At 42.7% G+C, this 19,863-nt stretch overlaps 1 protein-coding gene across 3 annotated transcripts in view; it reads left to right on the top strand.

Annotated features, from left to right (window-relative positions):
* The window catches only part of LOC108552288 (uncharacterized), a 47,225-nt gene extending 30,199 nt beyond the window's left edge, over positions 1–17,026 (top strand). The window contains exons 1-3 of one of the 3 annotated variants that reach the window (XM_017906753.1): positions 3,541–3,596; positions 14,086–14,191; positions 16,289–17,026. In XM_017906753.1, coding sequence (XP_017762242.1) covers positions 14,129–14,191; positions 16,289–16,729 — 504 coding nt within the window. In that variant the 5' untranslated portion in view covers positions 3,541–3,596; positions 14,086–14,128 and the 3' untranslated portion in view covers positions 16,730–17,026. Of the gene's footprint in view, positions 1–2,659; positions 3,090–3,166; positions 3,298–3,540; positions 3,597–14,085; positions 14,192–16,288 lie in introns of those variants that run through there. The other 2 variants (XR_001890545.1, XM_017906752.1) reach the window with 2 other exon arrangements.
* Positions 17,027–19,863: the final 2,837 nt, after the last annotated feature.

The following is a 19,863-nucleotide window of genomic DNA, read 5'->3' as shown; positions in this document are numbered from 1 at the left end:
CAAAAAATCCAAAACTCGACGAAAGTGTAGTTCAAAATTTTCAAAACTATCTCGAGTTCCTTGCAAGAGAAACTCATTCCTATTAATAATAACATTCCAAATTTGAAACGTATTATCCACAACAGACATAAATGATCTGTTACAGGTACTCGGTTTCAGACAATCTCACACGTTCGTACTTCCTCCAGAAAAACAATACAGCGATGCAACGATACTCTCGCCTGCGGTTTCCTCGTAAAAGCCGCCATATTGGTTGCCCGGAGTAACAACGTCGTTAACTCGGGAATCGGTTCTCGGGACGAATGAAATCTGCACCGCACGACGATGTTAAAGGAACACGTGGCAAGGCCGAAAGATCGACTTCTCGATCTGCATGCCGATCTTTCGCCCGTGCGAAGATCGAGCGATAAGCTTCGTTATCGTGTCATCGAATGTTCGACCATTAATCATCGTTTGCGCGTATTTTCTTTCGCCGGCCATTTTTTTTCCCCTTTCGTTCGGCAGCCCGACCGGTTCCACACTCCGATCGAACACAATGAAATTCCTGCGAGAACGCATAAGCCGGCGAGTAAGGTGAAAAATGATCAACATTTGTTGCACGTCTAGATGCATACTTTCGATAAAGCGATCTCAACGTCGCTTAATTACTTTCGATCGAGACATAAATATCGATAGCGGAATCGTAGCCTGACCACTGAACTCGAGCATCGAATTCACTCCCTGTTACCGATATCGTCCCTCTAATTTCACTCGGCAAATCTGTTATTAGACAGAAATTGTGATTTTGCTTTAGATTTCACTTTATCTCACAGAGAAAATTCGTCATTCCAACCGATGACTAATACAACTTGTACTAGATGTCAAATATCTATGTATATACATGTATCTTCACCTAAGAGCACGGATTCCTAACTTATCGACGATACAAACATGGGAGATTAACAGGTACACTGCAACAAAATTAATCGCCGGGATTTGAAATTCCATAAAACGATCTTCGACAGGTCGTTCTTCTCGGAGAATTCTGCTTTCAATTTTATCGGTTTCAATTTTGTCAAAGAGAGAGAGAGAGAGAGGGAGGACGGAGAATGAGATAAAGGGAGAAAAATAAGGGTCCCTGGCGATTCGGAATAATTTACGAGCGATCTGCGCGTGATTTGCTGTTTATCTCGTTCACCTCGGGCAGCCTTCGAAAACGCGATATCGTGGAAACGTGTGCTGTCAGCGGGGCGACTCGCACCGTGAGAGATCTTCAGGCGACTTTATCGCAGAAAACGCAGCGGAAAAAGCGGTGATCAAAGGCGCGCCAGCGTGATCGTGGTACACACCGGCATACGCGGACGATGGAAAAATTTGTCTTGCACAAGGGACTAATGTTGCGGAAGAAATTAATGACCGCGGTAAATTGTCGAGGTTGCAAAGACTCGATAAACTTTAACCTTTATCTTGGAGAAAACGCTGCGTTCGGAGAGGGCGACGCGTAAAAGGGGTTAATCGGACGAATATAATTTTTCGTGCGCATTACATCAGCGCCACGCGTTCACGTGCTCTTAACCAGTTTACGCTTCTTCCAGGTTTAATCTCGGGTCGCGTTTGAAAATCTCGAATCAATTTCCGTGCACGTACGCGTATTGTTGGTTGCAGGGTACGGTTGAACAAATTCTTTTGAATATTTTATTGAAACATTCGATACGTGTATATTGATTACAAATGGTTGGTGACACGTGTTGGCACATAGATTGCGACAGGACATATACATACAAGTATGACAGAAAAAGATGACGAATACGGTTTATAACATTGGTGACTGGTACACAGCAGACATGTCGCAATTAGTAACAATTCTTGTCACAATTCTTAATTATTTTTTAACAATTTGTCGTTATTTATTCCATCAATATGACTTTTCATACTCATTTTTATTATTTTTGAACGGAACCTGGTAAAAAGAATTAATTTGAAGTGGAAACTAGCACGAGTGACTCCATTTACGTCGAGCTATAAGTCTGTAGGTACTACTTAATTTCTAATTAATGGATATTACACCCGAGATGTTACTTTACATAATGCAACTCGAAATTAAGTGAAGTCTAGGGAATAACACGACTATTTTTCCTATTTTTATAATTCTTTATTTAAGTTTCGACAAAATTTATAATATCTTGGAATAAGAATTACACGAGTAAATTACTAAGAAGTTGAATTGCTCAGGTTATGAATATAAAATGTAGTTTATGGGGAAAATGTTTAAAAGATAAAATTTGTTAAGTATAGGAGCATTCAATGCCTCAGTAATTGATTACTATATTCCAAAATTTCATGCAGCGTTTGCTGTATTGAAATGTACATAACGAATATACTATAGTAGCGAAATGTAGTTTTATCCTTGAAAAATTGACTCTTGGCCAGCTTTTCGACTGCAAATTCGGATTTTCCCCACCGCGCGACGCGATGTGTCCGATGGAAACGGGTTTCCGTTCAGAAATGGCAGAAAATAAACGCGTGCCGTGTCGTAAGTGATATCGGAAACCTGCCTTCTTGCGAAATTTTACGGTATTGTACGTCCAAGGCGCGACACAACTGGTTCCGCAAACATAAAACAGGATAAAGATACGTTGGCACGAAGAATAAAGGTTAACGATATCATTGTCAATTTCAGATACGCAAAGCGTGATATAGTCAGCTTCAGTGGCTCGGGATGGAGCAGAGACAGTTGCGTGTTCGAGTCACGGTTCAGACAATGCGCAATTAATGGGATTTCTAAGGAATAGACCAGGCTTCGTGGCAAACAATGGCAGCAACTACGTGTGCACGGGATATGTTATAGTATAAATATGATACCACATCAACGTCATCCGCGGAGGCGAATAACACGGATTAAAGCTGTGTGGTAATCAGAGAAAGAAAATGTATTATCTGAAGGAACACGTTGATATGAATTCTACAGTGATTGCGTCGAGCTGACAGATAATTCGAGATAACGCGAACTTGAAAGTGCATGCAGAAAGTATGAGAGTAAGCCATAGGTACACGCGACTTGAGAATAGAAAATGAGGAAAATCAGATAAACACGAGTAAGCTAGGACAGTGTAGGTAACATTCTATAGCGATCAACAGATGTCAGATTCAAAAAGAACATAGATCACCAATCGTATTATTGTAACAGGTACTCACAATCAACCTTTGGAACCGGGACCCCAGGGATGTCTGACTGGCCAGGGACACTTGGGTGAATGTAGACCCCTGCGAGGACACGGACCCCTGGACAGACACCGATCCTCAGGTGGTACTCGATCTACCGACGATGTAAGACACTTTGACAGATTTGGACCACTACGTAGACCAGAATCCCTCAGCGAATACAAATCTTTTGGGTTGAACCGGATCTTCTGGCGAATCAAGGTCCACGAGACCGGTCCTATCATCTCAAAGTCCCTCTCGTGACCTTGGTGTCCCCGGTAGCGAGAATCTCCAACCACGGTTTACGGCGTCAGGATCTTCCTCGATAAGATCCATCGCTTCAAGGTGTTTGGGGTGAAGAATCATGGTCTCCGGGTGTCCCATGACGAGGTCGTACGATCTCAGGATTTATCTCGGTAAAACTCGACACGTTAAGGCTCTGTGTCCCACGAGATTTCAATCCTTGACGAGCGTGACTGTGGATGTTGATTGTTTTCATCTTAGGCTCCGATTCTATGGAACCCTATGTACATTTGTATCTAATCGTCAATTCTTCTTGGAATTAATTGATCTTGTGGTCTCGTTTGGAATTATTTGATCTGAATTAAATAGTCTGATAGATTATTCGTCTTGCCAGGTATAATGAGCTAAATTTTTAGTGGTTTCGTGTCTGTTGTAGGTGTAGCTTTCCTCATTCTGAAATTATTTCGTTGCAGGTACTCTGTTTCCGACGAATCCGTTTTGACTGTTCGCCCTCGTAGCGAAATATTATTTCCCTTGTTCTTTTTATCGCAGTTGCATTCACTTTGCGTCACTGCCGGATGGTCAAATGATACAAGAACAATATCTCCATTGCAGCGTTGCTTCGAATGAAATTTCACTGAATCGAGCGTCGCGACGTCTACTATCATTCAAGCTACTTCGTTGCGCTGCCAATTCTCTACCGAGATTCTGTTCACCCTCGAATTTAAACCTCTCAATTGTTTCGTTCAACGTGTGCTTCGCTCACAATGGCTAAATCAACGTTGAAGAAGAATATCGCTCGTAACGAGCGAGGAATAATTCGATGAAAATATTTACCTTCCTTTCTTTCAGCAAATCCCTTCTGTTATAGCGAATATAAATTTACGACTTTTCATCTACATATTTATTAACAATTTTCTTCTCGTACTTATATGGCAAAAATGTGGCATAAATCTTTTTAAAATCGAACATATCCAATGGAAAATTCTTTCCACGTGATACTTTTGCATCCTGAAAGTTAAGTAGAGTGCAGCATATGTTCCAACGAAAAATAATTTTATTATTTTTATCACCGTTATTAATATCTTCACTTAAAGAACTTCCAATGACTTACTCCATATTCCACGTACTTTATCTTTTGACTTACACTTCTCTTAAGTAGCTTCGATCCACCAGTGAGCAAGTTAAAAATACTCCTTACCCACAAAGAGTTAAGAACACCCTTTATTTATAATTTTACATCCAAGATCTCGATCTTTTTCCCGTTTCTTCAAACTTCGATACGTTCTACTGACTTTCTCGAGGAGTAACGATTTTCTATTTCGCAATTTTCACGAAGATTCTTCACGCTTCCAGATATTCCGAGCTGTAGATCCACGCTAAATTACCGCGTTTCGATAATTTCTCCGAGACTCTGTCACCACTCGAACACCGAAAGGAACGCGTCAGACCCAGTTGTACGCAATTCGACCAAGTTTCAGACGGGTAATGCAATTTGCGAGCACCCAGTACATTGAACAAACAGCCGCGCACACCACGTATCCAGGTTCTGACCTACTGACACGATCCAGTGACGTCACAGGAGTGCACGAGAGTTTAGGAAGGAGCGAAAAGACTATAGTCGAATGGAGGTTGACCCATCCTTACAGCCGAGGGGGTCGTTTTCCGTGTGCGACGAGGTGTATCCAGCTTTCGTCGCGTCTTCGATAAACGGGACGTGCACACGTGAAAGCAAAGTAAGAGGAAAATAAAGGACGATCGGCGAGGTTTGCAGTGTATTGAAACCGTACAGTAACATTTTAATTTGTAATATCCGTTGGGTAATTCTTGAAGAGTTTGTTTTTCTAAAAGGACACGATTTTTGGCTAAACTGAAGTATTAGGCGAAAACTGAATAAGCTAGGAAGTTCATTCTTATGTTGAAAGTTATGGCAGAGTTATAATTATAATTATAATTATTTATGCTTTTGAATAATTGTAATTTATCATCAAAGTTCATTCATTCTATTCTATTTATTTCCAAATTTGGAAATAAGAATAAACAGAATCTGAACAAAAAGGTTTATTATTAAATTATATGAGAGTATGGGTGCCGTATATATAGCCAATAATTTGTTAATTTTTTCACTTTTGTTATATATTTACATTGTGAACAATTGGCTGTTAATGATATTAGTTTGTTGTTAACAATAAGTGCAATAATTCATACATTTTTTATAAATTATAATTGCATTCTCATCTCAATAGGATAAATTTCCATGATATACGTATGCATGTCAAAATATTTTTATTTCCTATTTTTGTAAGTCAAGAATGAACTTCCTATCGTTCTTACTCTTTATGTAATACTATATTTTAGTAAAAATTCGTGTCTTTTTATTAAAAAAACTCACATTCTTCGTGAACTGAGAGTGATAGAGCACTTTCGAATATGAAATTTCGTATTCGAGAAAGTATACTCCGCAACAATCATCTAATCGATATTACAGATCAGGGAAAAACTTGAAATTTGTTGGACAGTGTAATTTGTGTGTATAGAATTCCGTCGATCTATATCCTGTTCCTTTTTTGCGCTTTTTACTGGTGTCGATTTTAGTGTAGGGTATCATGTTTTGCGGTGTAACGTGCTGGAAACGGAACGTTCACAGGCCGATGAATAAAAATCTGTCTTGTAACGCAAATATTCGGTTACTACTTCATTCCTTCGTGAAAAATAAATGTCTCCAGCTTTTTGTCCAACTCCGTTCCGTACTACGCGGAGTACGGGGAATTTTTAGCTTCACTTGAACTTTTTACTTTTATTAACAATGCATCCACCGACCTGTAACGTGTACCTAAATATAGTATACACAGACTATAACAATCGGAGTGGAATAATGGAAATAAAGCTCGACGTTAATTCCACGACAAAATAGTATATTTTCGTTGACTGTAGAAATAAAATATCTGAAGCTAGTCTCTTTGACTGGAAAAACAGTACTACGTATATATACAGCTATACAACTACACGTGAACTATGCGTGATGAGAACGGCACTGAAGCACACTTTTCTACTCCCTGTACATGAGGAAAGGAAGACTCTGTAGGGTCCTTGTTGAGAACTCTAAAATAAAAAAGGATTTATCGATAATAGGATTAGTAGATACTAGGTGTAGTATAATAGGTACTTCAATATACAGTGAAGTGACGATATCATGTACCTTTCGAAACATATTTTGACGTGAATGGGGTATTTTGTAGAAGGAAGACGTAAATGCTGTAAGACTGTGTTTCTTCGTTGCATTGCATGTAGACTTCACTTCACTAACGTTGTCACTATTATCTCGCTATCAGAGTAACTCGGTAATATGACCAACCTAAAACGATGATATCATTCCCGCTGTCTTCATGTATCTGACGTATCTGACGTTACATCACTGTTATAGCCACAATCTGATAAGCAATCGGTGTATAAATTCTCGTCCTTCCTCACACGTGTCATTTAGATATTTAAATTATTAAATGCACAATATCTGATCTAGCTGAAAGACTAATTACAAATGAAAAGGATTATATCTAACATGGTCGATGCAATTTGACTACTCGTATCTCCTTATGCTCTAAACACGCGTCTCAGTTCTACTACACTCCATCACGTCGCTGATCACACTGTAAACACGTGTTGGAGATCGTTGGCAGCAAGAAATCACGCGTACGTGACATCCAAGGGTAGCGTAAAAGCGACCAACAAAGGGGATGAAAATCAGAATAAATTCGCCGTTCATTCGAAAAAAGGAAAGGGTCAACTAACCAAACGCAGCGCCGTGGTACCACCCGGAAAGTCAAGAGCACGGTGCTCGAAGAAAAAAGCCGGTTGCTGAGCCGAAGCGCGAAACAAAATCCGATAACGCTTTACCCCACAACGGTTCGACTCTCGACGAGCGACAAATTTTTCCTTCGTACCTCCGCGATAGATCGATTCGCGTTTCGCTGCGATATCGCGCCGCTCGATGGCCGGTTCGATCGCCTCTGAAATACCGCGAATGCCCGGCCAAGCACAGCCTGAACACTGCTTCGCCCCGAGGATCGATCGATCGCCCGATCGTGGATCGACGAACGTCAGCCGGTTGAGCCGCGAGCCGCGCCATCCTTTGTCTAAATTTCTCTTCCTCCCGGCACCCTTCGTCTGTCATTTGACCTAACATTTTTTTTCACCACTTTCTAACAATTTTTCCGCAAGATCGAGCCGCGCGCAGAAGCCGCGACCCCGCCGCGTGTACGGAGCTCGCTCGCGGCGATCGTTTCCAAGGGAAATTCACGGTCGAAGGATATGAAAAGTCGCCGCGCCGCTGCCGGACGTGTCTCCGTCTGCGAGGGTGACGTGTCCCAACAGCCGCTTCTTGGTTAGAAAACGGCGCACCACGATCATAGGTGGATCCTTGCCGCGCGGTTCCACCGCCACGAGAACCACGGCCCTGCACGACATCCGCTGCGTCGGCAGTGGACAACAGATCCCGCGGTGGAGATCAAGACGGGAGACCAGGTGGAAAGTTTGGAGAGGTTCGAGACGTGTCGAGGTATTAGACATTAGGCATCAGCGTCTTCCTTTAGACGTTTCGTCGGACAGATGGGCCAGGGTGTTGCTTTCAATTGATATCCATTTAGTTATCGTAGTAATTGATGTTTCGTGGATTTATGATAGCTTTGCAAGATTCGAATTTTATCAACTGGGAAAGTCTGATTGACTCGATGGGTCGGGATGGGCGTAATGCTCTTTGAACATCACCGTGTCTGACATAAATTGTGAATCTGTGGGGAGTCTTACGAGACTTGTCGATTTTAACTCTTTGCGGCACAGGATTTCGGATAATAAAATAGACTCATGTTGCATAGCAATTTTATTGCGTTTTAAATGAAGCAAAATTTATTGTAACATTTGTTGAAGGCATTACTAACTGCCTTACGTGAATAAGACCTATGCATATGCAGCTATTGCAATATTTCGACGTGGGACTAAAAACGTCCCACCATGCATTACGATGTATCAAAAAGGTGAGACACTATTAATCCCAGCGTGCCCCAAAGAGTTGAAGAGGATCTTGGTAATTAAATTTCGTTTCACTCCTAAATTTGGCTTCTTCCAAATCCCGACTGTGTTTGGACAAATTCATCAAATAACTCTTTCTACTTCGTTGATGTGTTGAGTAAAATTAAATGGAATTGGATCATCCTAGAATCTAAACTAACATTAGTTTTTGTATTATGCTGCGATTTTTGGTTAGAATAATTATCTATTTCTTCGTTTCGGACCATGAGAGGATGTTGAAGGATCGTAGAATAAAAGTTAACGAAACTGGAACCGTATTAGACGGAGGTTATCAGAATAACAAGATAGAGGAACTGAAAGGAATAAGAAGGAGGAAAATTTGTGCGTCACTGTTTCCTAGGGAACGTGAAAGTCATACCCCTGGGTGGAAAGTTTCGAAATGGAGATGAAAAAAGAGCGAAAACGCTCGAGATACCAAGGCACATCCATGACACAGTTTTACAGCTTTGATCGAGCACTGGCCTTGGTTCGAAATATTTAAGCGGATACGTAGTAAAGTAACTTTACGGACATGCATGTCACTTACAGAGATATGACGAAAGCAAGAGTTTGCTGGCAGAAAAACCACCCGGATGTGACGGATGACTATCGACAGTGATGCACGAAACGTTTGCTCGCTTGCTCAGCTTGCCACGATGTACGTGTGATTTAGATTTCAGAATTATGGCTTCGTTCCTTCTACTCGTTTATTCGATTAGCTACAAGCTCTAGGATAAATATTCGCATTTAATTTAAGACGCTATCTGTTATAGAAATAACTATAGACAATACGATTTTATAGTTTACATCTTATTTCAACTGAAATTAATTTCTCGATATAGGGACACCAAGAATTCAGGTAGGAGGATGGAAACAATGAATCTTCGATCAAATTCGCATCATATTAGCTACAAGCTCTAGGATAAATATTCGCAATTAATTCAAGACACTATCTGCCATAAAAATAACTATAGATAACATGGTTTCATAGTCTACACCTCGTTTAGATTAAAAGTAGTTCCTCGATATAGGGGTACCAAGAATGCAGATAGGAGAATGAAAACAATATTTCTTCGTGTAAATTTGAATCAACCCTTCTTCCACTCTCCACAAAAACAAAATTTCCATACATATTCAAACACTATTATCCATCCGAACATAGTCCTGAACTAAAGCTTTCACGAGGACCATCCTGGCACCCTCTTCCATCATCATCCACTCTGCAAGCGCACACTTGATCTCCCTTACCCCCTTCAGTTCTCAATATCAAGAATTCAGGTAGAAAGATGAAAACAATGAATTAAATTCTAATTTATTATTCTTACATTTTCCACATAAAAATCACATGCACGTTCAAATATCGCTACCCAGATGAACATAGATGAACACATTAAAAGTTTCACGTGGAACATGCTGGTCCCATCTTCCACCTCTTACCTTACCCTCTTTCATCAGCATCCACGCTGCAACTGCGCGTCTGTTCAGCTTTCGATCCGCTCGATTCCGCATAAATATCAGGCAGTACGCAATAGCAATCGCAGTCACCCCATTCGCGTTATCAATAGGCACAGAATCGTGTGTCACGATACCGTAAGTGGCATACTTGCAATAAAGCACGAAACTGGCTGCCATGGTGTTGCGGCGCAGCCGACGTTTCTAGCGTCGGAACGTTAAAAGCCGGCACGATAATGGAAACACCGGACGTTGATGTATCTTAATAAGATAACGCCGTTTATGCGCGTTATTTATTGCCGATTAATCGGCGTATTGCATGGAAACGAAGAGGCGTGTGCACCATTTAAGGCGTTCCCCTCGGGGCGGCATGGCTTGAAGAGGTCCGCCGCGTCGCGTCCAAGTCACGTCGTCCCGCGCGTCGTCGCGATATATCAGCCGATCAAGGAAGCCCAGAGACGTTTCGCTTCGCAATTTACCAGCGGCGTCGTATTTTTCTCCGCGTCCTTATCGAGACGTGTCTCACCGTGTCACGGTCGCCTTGACATCGGCCCGCCGCTGTTATCTCCGATGTATCTCTCCGCTGCTACTTGACCTCCCCGTATTTTCAGCTTTCCGATCCGATATCAAATCTTCCACCCCTCGGGAAGGACGGAAGGTGTCCACCTTCTGCTATCCATTGCATTCACCCTTCTTCTTCGTCCCACTCTCCTTTTCCTTTCTTCCTTTCTTCTCCCACGTCCCTCGTTCTTCTGTGATTTTAGGACAGACGTCGTTCGCGATTGTTCTTCGCTGGAGAGCGTGCAGCTCTCGAGAGGAGAAGATGGCAGGTTTAGGATCAAAGGTTTTTACGACCTCTCGAGAAATTGAATTTGCCAAGGGATGCTGGCTTTCCACTGTGGTTTATGGCTTCGCAATTTTGGTGTTTTCGATTAAAGCCGAGGGACTAGTGGTCTCTCCGAGACTTTATTTATGGGGGGTCTTTAAGTTTCATTTGTATTTTCGCTGGTGTTTCGATCGTTGGAATGTCGAGTAATTTCGCGTTGTGCTTTCAAAGGCGTTTAAATTGTTGAAGGATTAAGTCACTGTACATTGGGAAGTTTTTCGATGATGCTGATATCAATATTCATGAGAGACATTTAGCTCAAGAAACGCAGAAATGTCATGGATGTTTCAAAATTATCGCGGCGTAATTTTCCACGCACTATTACACATGCACGCGCTAGTGCACGCGAATTTTTCTTCTCGCTGCTCCAATTCCATCAACAATCGTTTCCAGTTAATCATTGCGTGCTTTACACACGACTAGACACGAAATTGCACACGATAGACGATCCTCCATTAACCCCCGCAGCTGCCATTTTGTTAATTTAATAACTTAGCAATTTCCAAATTGACACAGAATTCAGATCTCAGAACACAGGACCAACAAATAGTAACTAATAATTGGTTTATTCCTCTCGTGCCCTTAATATCGCAGCTTCATACGTATCAATTTATCCCTGGACCTCGACATTCCCGATTTCTTTCGTTCCATTTTGTTCCACGCTCGAAACACGATAGTCATAAAAATTCCAATTTCACCTGTTCCACGCGTCACCCAACTATTCCCCGTTTTGCTGGATGATCAGCCGAGATTTTCACTCCGCATCCCTTATCTCCGCTTTCATTTCCAGCCAACCATGCTTCACACATCGACACTCCCGTAGTTCTCTGACTCGACCTGTCATTGGCAACGTTCAGCTCCCTTATCTCGCGCACGGATGCATGTTAATTTATATCCTTGCCTGGGACGTTGGCGCGTTTTTCAAATTTTCCCACTGCTCGCCGTTTCCACGCTGGCCCCTCGACTGTTACGGACACGCGATATATCTTAAGCTCGCGTAGGCAGTGGGTAGCCACAAAAGCTCCCGATCCAAGCTGTCCTCCGCATCGCCTCGGTTCTTTATGGCCGGCCCTTTTCCTGGCCTGAAAGACCGAACTCGTTACGCGAGGCCACGTAACGAAACGCAGCCGCTCTTTCATCGCCGTCGACCACTATTTGTCAAGTTCTCCTCGTTGCAAAGGCCATTAACGTACCTCCTTTTCCTTTCGCAACGCCGACCCTTTGTTCTTATCTACTTGACTATAACAGTCACGAGTATCTAGTCGTGGTCAGCCGGCCCGCATTATTAATTCCTATCGACTGGCAACTCTCTTGCCGTCCATGGCTGGCCACTTTCAGCTTTTCAGTCGCGAAACGTGTTCCCTTGCGCCACGCCGGTGACGATTAGCCGCGTTGGTCATGGCTTTTTCACGGTTCGACCGAAAGACCGGTCACGGATGGTCGAAAGGTTGAACGACGCCATTTTTTCCTGCCGTTTGTTCTTTTCTTCAAGACCCTGTGACAGCGTGTGACTCGGGGGTTAGGTGTTTACGTATCTCTATTTCTGAATTTTTAATTTTCCCTTGGTCACACGGTTTTAATTTTAGGCAAAATTATTTTTATCGCGAAGACACCGTTGATTTTGCCAAGTTTATGCAGATTCTAGAATATTAGCTTTTTTGGAATTTTAATACTCGCTTGTTTTAAGTTGATCATAGAAAAATTTGAAAATTTTTGACCGATTTTTGCAAAATTTATTGCATTATGTAGTAAAAGTAAGTATATTATTGAACAGCCTGGTCCTGTTTAATAAATACCATTTATTGGTATCCAGTTTTCAGATTGCTATGAGGAACCCTGGTCAATTACAGTTCTTTAAAAAATTTCATAGTCAGTCAATCGTCAGTAAATGTAGAGACGAAGGGAAATTTAACAGAATCTCGTTCGAGAATAAATTTTCGACGCGTTTATAAAATTATAGCGATTAAACAGCGAATGTATTAAAATGTCTGGGTCAGCGAGGAAGTAGGATAGGGGTGAAAATTGCCATAGTTTGCGTAGTGTTAATAGCGCTTTAGCGTTCCAGTGATTATTTCAACGACTTCGGGGTTGTTTTTTTTTTTTAGCAGCCGCAAACAACGCGTTCGTTTGCTTCGATAAATTACCTTTTTCATCGCGTATTCCGTTTGTGCCGTTCGACCGTGGAACGAAGTTTCACGTTTTTCCCGTTCGCAATTGAGTTTTTGCGGGTCAGTAAATCGATCTAGTTTTTTCCTCGTGAATTACCGGCTGCGTTTGTTTCGGTTTTTTAAGGATCGATACTTGTTGCAGGCAGAGTTGTAGTTTTCCTCCACGAAGAGGTGGTTTGTTTGTTCTTCGCGAAGTTTGCTCGCGAGCTTGTTCTTCACCTGTGTCGACGTCGTCTTCGGTCGTGCCGAGCTCTTCCTCAGGAATTAACGAGCATTTAAAAGTTACCTCCTTTTAATCGCGTTGAAACTGTTCTTTAATAGTCAACGGGAACTTGCGCGTTTTGTACTACTATATTGTATAATTTCTTTTGAAAAATTTCCATGTCGTCGTTTACACAGTAGCACGTACGAAAATAACGAGGCGAGAGGGATTATAATAACACGTATTTACGTGAAAATTTATTTAAATTATTACTCGTCGAGAGGTACATCAGACGTCCAATTTTATTTTTCAGGAGCTTGAAATTTTAATCAAAGGCTAATTGTATAGTATCCTCGGTTCTTAGTTTATTTCTAAACGCTGTTAAATCTTCGTTAAATCCTATGCAAAATGTATAGCGGAGATATTAATTAGGGTTTTAAAATCGACAAAAGGACGCAATAAATAAAGAAACGAACCTTTAATTTAAATTTTCAATTTACAAGTTTTCTTTATTTTTATTATAACTTGTTTCAATGCTAACCCCATTGAGAATTTTTGTACTTCCCGTGTTAGATGTTTGTTGTTTCTCTTTAAATTTATGGGTGAGCAATTTTTATTTCCACCACAAGTTCCATTCAATTCAACCTACATTCACCTAAACACAATAAACGCGACCACCTTTCGCGATAAATCGTTATTCACCACCGAATCTCAATAAACTTTTGAAACACATTGTAACGGATGTCGATGAAACCGAGAACAACACCGGGCTAATAAATATTTTACGTGACGCTATTCATAGGTGATAAGTTACTTCCCGAACACCCGGTGTACACGGCCAAATTCGTTTCCCTGTAATCTCTCTAACGCAAACACGCATTTCTGTGCAGGTTCAACTACCGTTCAGAGTAAGTCACCGTTCACGGCCATTCTATGTTTCGGCCAGTCGATCGACCCCTAAGTTTCAGGCAGCGCGCCAGCGACTGGATCTATAAGGTCAGTCTTAACGGTAAAAACGCGCGGCGGCTGGCTAATGCGGAATTCTCCGTGGCGGTGGTCTTTGCCAAATGGGTCAGCCGTGTGTACGTGTGTACGTGTGGTCGAGGAGAGAAAAGGGAACGCGAGGAAAACGCGGCAAAAGTCCGCGAGAACGGCCATGCTCGCGCCATTCGGGGAGCCATAAAAGTCTGGACGCGGCCTACTACCCCGATCTATACCGGTCTCTAAACGAATTATCGCGGATTTAGCGGTGGACAGCCTTGAAAAAGCACGACGGTCACGGAATCGATCTTCCCCACTCGCGGTCCTCCTCTCTCCCTTGCTCTCTCCCTTTCTCCTAACCTCACTCTCCCTGCGACATTTCTCCTCTTTTCTTTTCACCCCGAGGTTAGGAAGCTGTATCTAAGAGAACGCGGGGATGGTCAGGGTGAAGGGAACAAAGCGTGTTAACCTTTATCCCCCTCGTCTCAATTGGCAAAGTCAATTGGAGGGAATACGCGATTCAGACTGGAAATGCCACTTGAGAATCGGCCCTGTCTCACGTTTAAACAAAATTTATAGGCTGCAAGGTGTTTTTATTCCTCTTATGACGTTGATCGATCGCACGAGCTTCGGTTTACGAATATATTTCGCTTGTTCCAGCGAGCAGGAATTTTTTTATCATTTTCAGAATATCTGATTGCAGTCGTCCTCGAAGCAATCCTCTAATTTCTCATATTAATGATCGCGTGTATATTTTATTTTCCGTATTTCGATATTGCTCGATAAGGTGGTTTTCAGAGTCCATTTTTATCTCGGTCTATATTTTCCTTCTAACTCCGCGAAGTATCAAAGAGAGGAACGAAAATAATAAAAAAGGCAGCTGTTCCACTTCGTTAATGTTAAAAAGCTTCCCGTCTGTTGTAAAAAGGGGCAAGAAGAAACAGCCGTATCGAAGTTACCATTAACAATCAGACTGTGATCACTGCTTCCTTCTTTCTGTTTTTCATCCGCGGGTGCAGCAAGGCGAACCAGTTGATTGAAATTCAGTGAAATTTCCTAGGCTGTCTCGGCGGAGTCCGCTAGGAAGGCAGGGACGTTTTGTGCTGGTCCCCTCTCGGCTGCTGCAATTTATTCGCTAATTGCCGTGCAGCCTGCTGGTGCACTGGCGATTTGATTAACGAAAAATTGCCAGCCTTCAACGGCAAATGTTTCCCATAGCATTCGGCTAGCCGGCTGCGCTCGGTTCGTTATCGCTCGAATAAACCCGCGACTTCAATTAACGCCGTTCACGCCCACGCGCTCGACCCGAATCCTGCTTCTTAATTGGCAAATGATTTTTCGCCGCGGAGAACGCCGGCTGCAAGGTATACCGTAATTCCACGCCTTCCGCAAGGATTTTCCACCGATCACGTCCGGTGGCAGAAAATTGGAAAAGTCTGACGGAGTTAATGAAGTGGACCCGGCGAGATCGATGCCGATTGCCGCCGTGAAAGAATTGCACTTTTCCGAATCGATATGCAGATTGGAAACGCGCGTAGGTGGAAAATCTTTACCCTTTTCACTTTTCCATTCGCGTTGCTTTGAGAATCATAGGTGGAAAGTTTGAAAAAGATACTGTTGATGTTGTTGAGATAGAATGCTGACCTATATCTGGTCATTCATCTGGGTAGGTAACTAATATCAACCCTTTCACGAGTACGAGTACGAACAATTCGTGTCAGTCATATTAGGTGGCAAAAAGAAAATTCCAAGATCATATGAGTAAAATTAGAAAATAATTCAGCGATATATACAGTATTACGTTAGGTTATTGGAGTTATAGACCGTGGTGGCGCTAGTGAGTTAAACGTAAAATGGTCATAGTCTCTACAGGGATACTGGCACATATGTATGTCTTATCATAAGTGAAAAGCAAGAACCCCTTCATAATAAAAACAAAAACCTCGATGCATTGCTTTGAAATCATTGCAATGTTAACTTAAAATGTGTTCTTCCCTGAAGAGGTTAAGGCCGTCTTACTCGTGAAAGGGTTGATATCCGATGTACATGCATCAATGCCAAATGAAGAACTTACATTGTCGAGCTAACGAACAAAATTTCTATTGTTTCCAGATGCTTTTTCTTTGGTCAAGGGAGCCAGCCCCGGGTCCAAGAGCCGGTCCCTGGTTTGCATGGTTCGCCACAGCCCTGGTTCTTTGGCGTTGTCGACGTAGCGTCGCCAAGGCGATCCTGGCCGTGTCACCGTTGAGATTACTGAAGAAACGTAACCTCCTGCCTCTGAACACATCGAAAGCCTCGTCCACGGCGACTCTCGTGAAGCTACATCACCGGCAGAGACCTGAAGCAGCGCTAGTGCAACGGAAACACAGGCACTCGGGGATCAGAACGAAAGTGAAACGACTGTGTACCGGTGACGGACCGCATGTGACCAGCTCGACGTTCGCGATACAAAGTCAACAAATTCATTACAAAGTGACCAGAAGCGGCAAAATATACGGGAAATATCCGAACAAGGTCGCCACGCCGGTGACCAGCGGCCGGGGAAACCATTGAAGCGTGACCATTCCATTTTCTCCGATTGTTTAACACCGATAGCTCTCGCTTTTGTGCGGCCGTGGCCGTCCACGCGTTCATCGCGGTCGTTCCTCGTGTGAACATGCGTCAGCTCGAAAAACACGTGTGCTTGTACGAAACCTATTCTGCGTTTGTCGCCATAAAGTTATTTCGTCCAATGGACACTCTTGCGTTTTCCTTCGGCATCGATTTCGATGCAGCGAGGCGGCGCTGTTGAAATTCTTCCGGTTCCACATCGTTGGTTTTCAATCATTTTTCACGCCCTGAGAAATGAAATCGCCGAGCTGAGAAACGTTGGGAAATATTCTGGAGAAGGACGGAAAGGACGTGGAAAGTCACTTTGGAACGATGCGAAGCGAGACGAGGAATTTCGTGGAAATTAAAACGAGGTTGGCTCTCGATTTACGTGCTATGGTGGTTTCTTCTACGAGCGAACTTTTTGAGTCGCTGGATTAAAAGTCTCGCGTGGAGTTTGGCTGCAAGACAAAGGTGCGCTTCATTGGTGTGAAGGAATAAACGAGAAGTAGGTCGGAAACGAGTGAATTTTGTGGCAAGGTGAAATTCGATGAAGGTATGACTCGAATTACGTTTTTACGTATTAATTACAGCGATTTAATTATTCGTACATTGGTCTAGGTGCATGCACTTGGTATACGAAATAATGCGCTTTCATCATCATAGAAAAATCCGAAAAATTCCTAGGAAAATAATATTCGGAATTATTCCAGAAAAATATTATTCTCGCCAACTGATTCGAGAATAGAAAGGAAATTCTTAAATTAAATCGAAGGTTTCTATAAATTCTAGATTTGTGATTAAAAAGTTGGGATTCTCGATGCGCAAAGTCTATTTCATCGACATTCCTTTTAATTAAAATTTCAACGCCTATCGTTGATCACGAGACCACAGTGCGTTCCTTTTGAGCCACATCAAAGGACTTAAGCAAGGGGCGCGACTATTAGTCTTCTTGCTTCTTCCTGATGTCCTCGGCACACTTTCGAGTGTCGAGGTCGTTTGACAGAGACCTTCGCCGGGGTCACCATTGTATCCAAGATCCACGACGACCGCGAGCGTCGTTTCGGACTCATGGTCCCTCTTCTCTCCGCGAGCGGAGGAGTAGATCAATAAGCGTTCGGTGCGTTTCGACGGCTTAGGATATCCCTCATATCTCGCGATATGGTTTGCATCTTGCGCAACCGTTCGTTGACTGACCGTTTTAGGTCGCCCTGACTCTATAGAGACTCTCTACTTGCGCGGTGTAGGCAATATAGAGTTCACTCTGAGCGCCAATTTTCAATGGTATACCTTTATCCGAATAAAATTTCATCTATGGCGAATCGAAGAAGGTTACTGTGGAATCACGAGTGTTGACAGAACGTTAAATATCTATCAGAAGAAGCAACATTTGCACCGAATTCAATAAACGTTGGAGTCGAAGTTCAGTATGTCTGCCCAGTGGTGGTTTTACTACTGACATTTAGGTGGGTCATTAAAAACAGAACATCGTGTAATAAAATCTTGGAATTTTAGAACAAATATACGAATTGTAGAATCTAGAGTCCCAGGAAATTGAATTCAAGTATTAACATTAGAATTGGTATACTGACACGAAGATTTATTTTCCAGCCCAATTATCAGGCCAAATGATCACGTACTCTACGAAATGCTGCGAAAGGAAGCAACTTGGAAGACACGCTTACAGGAAATGAAACCGAAGGTCCACCTGTTCCTGAAACGAGCAAGATACGTACATCTGCGATGGGCAATAGCCTTCTTGGACTGATCAGATTCGCGCGTAAAAGTTGGCTGTAAATCGTCTCGCCTCGTTGTATCGTCGCACGTGAGTTTGCCGCACAGAGTCCAGGGCGCAACAATGAAACGGCCGCGCAAGTTTCTAATCAGAGATGTACCAATTTGAGAGGCACAATGGCCGCCCGGTTTCAGAATGAGCGAGCGTATCGCGTGCGTCGCGCCGTCCGTTTCAGAATGAAGCGTAACTGTGCCAAATTTAATGATTCAATGCCCTGTTGCGTCAGCTAGCAAAACGTCGCCCGGCTGATCCAACCCCTGCTGACTTTCGGGGGATTCCCGAGGAACCAGGGCCCTTAACCACGTTCCCGATCGACGGAGATGGAATTATAAATAGAAGCCGTGTCTGAGGGTAGACAATAGCGCCATCCGCAGAGTGCACGTATATAGAGGCTGCTACAAAAATAGAACGATAACACGAATTTAAAGCGTTCCATTCCACGGTGCAGATGCACCTATCGCGTCATCCTCAGGTGCTTCGCGTCTTCTATGGGTCCTTTCGCGGGTTATGGACATGTCTCTCGACTTAATAGGTATAGGGTTACTATCTTCAGTGTACGTACTCGGGTCTCGAGCGAGTGGATACCGGTACCAGATGCTACAGAACACGAAATCGACGTGTCAGTTCCGAGATCTTAATTGGAACAACGTTTTCGAAGATTCGACTAGACGTGACGATTTTTATTCTTCCGATAATCCGAGCCAATTTATCTCTGTTATTTTATTTTTCGTCGCTATTTTAGCCTCTTGTCTTTAGATGTAATTAGGAAAGGAAATTTATGGAACTGAGATATATTAGATATTTTCCAATCGCGCTTTTATAATTGGAAATTAAATTAAATTACGAGTGGAAATGAATCTCGAAACATAAATTGAATCTCTAGCCGTTCGCGTCATAAATACTTCTAAAGTGGTATTTTTGTAAGTTCGATTGCAGTGTCTGAAATTATTTTTCGCGAATGCATCGCTGCGATCGCATAATCGATCATCGGACGGCTCCGTGTTGATGGTCTCGCAACGAACACGACGTTCCTTTGCGAACGAGTCTTGGCTTGGTTCTACCACGAAGAAATCGAATTATGTAATTAGATTTCGGAGCTGTTGATTAGAATCTTTGTTCGACGCGAATGAGTTCAGCTTTATTACAATATCGCCGAAGGCTTCCCGCGGATCGTGCACGTGAATTTCCTGTTTTTTAATCAAGAGTGCACGAAAATAGCACCGGGGAAGACTTAATCAGCCTGTCTAACGTGAGTGGATGAAAGGAGGTTCTATCTGATTTGAATAGAACGACGCTGGAATGG

This window comes from Eufriesea mexicana, unplaced genomic scaffold (assembly GCF_001483705.2).
Source record: "Eufriesea mexicana isolate 0111107269 unplaced genomic scaffold, ASM148370v2 scaffold6108, whole genome shotgun sequence".
Lineage (NCBI taxonomy): Eukaryota > Metazoa > Arthropoda > Insecta > Hymenoptera > Apidae > Eufriesea > Eufriesea mexicana.
This window is presented reverse-complemented; position numbering and strand designations above follow the sequence as displayed.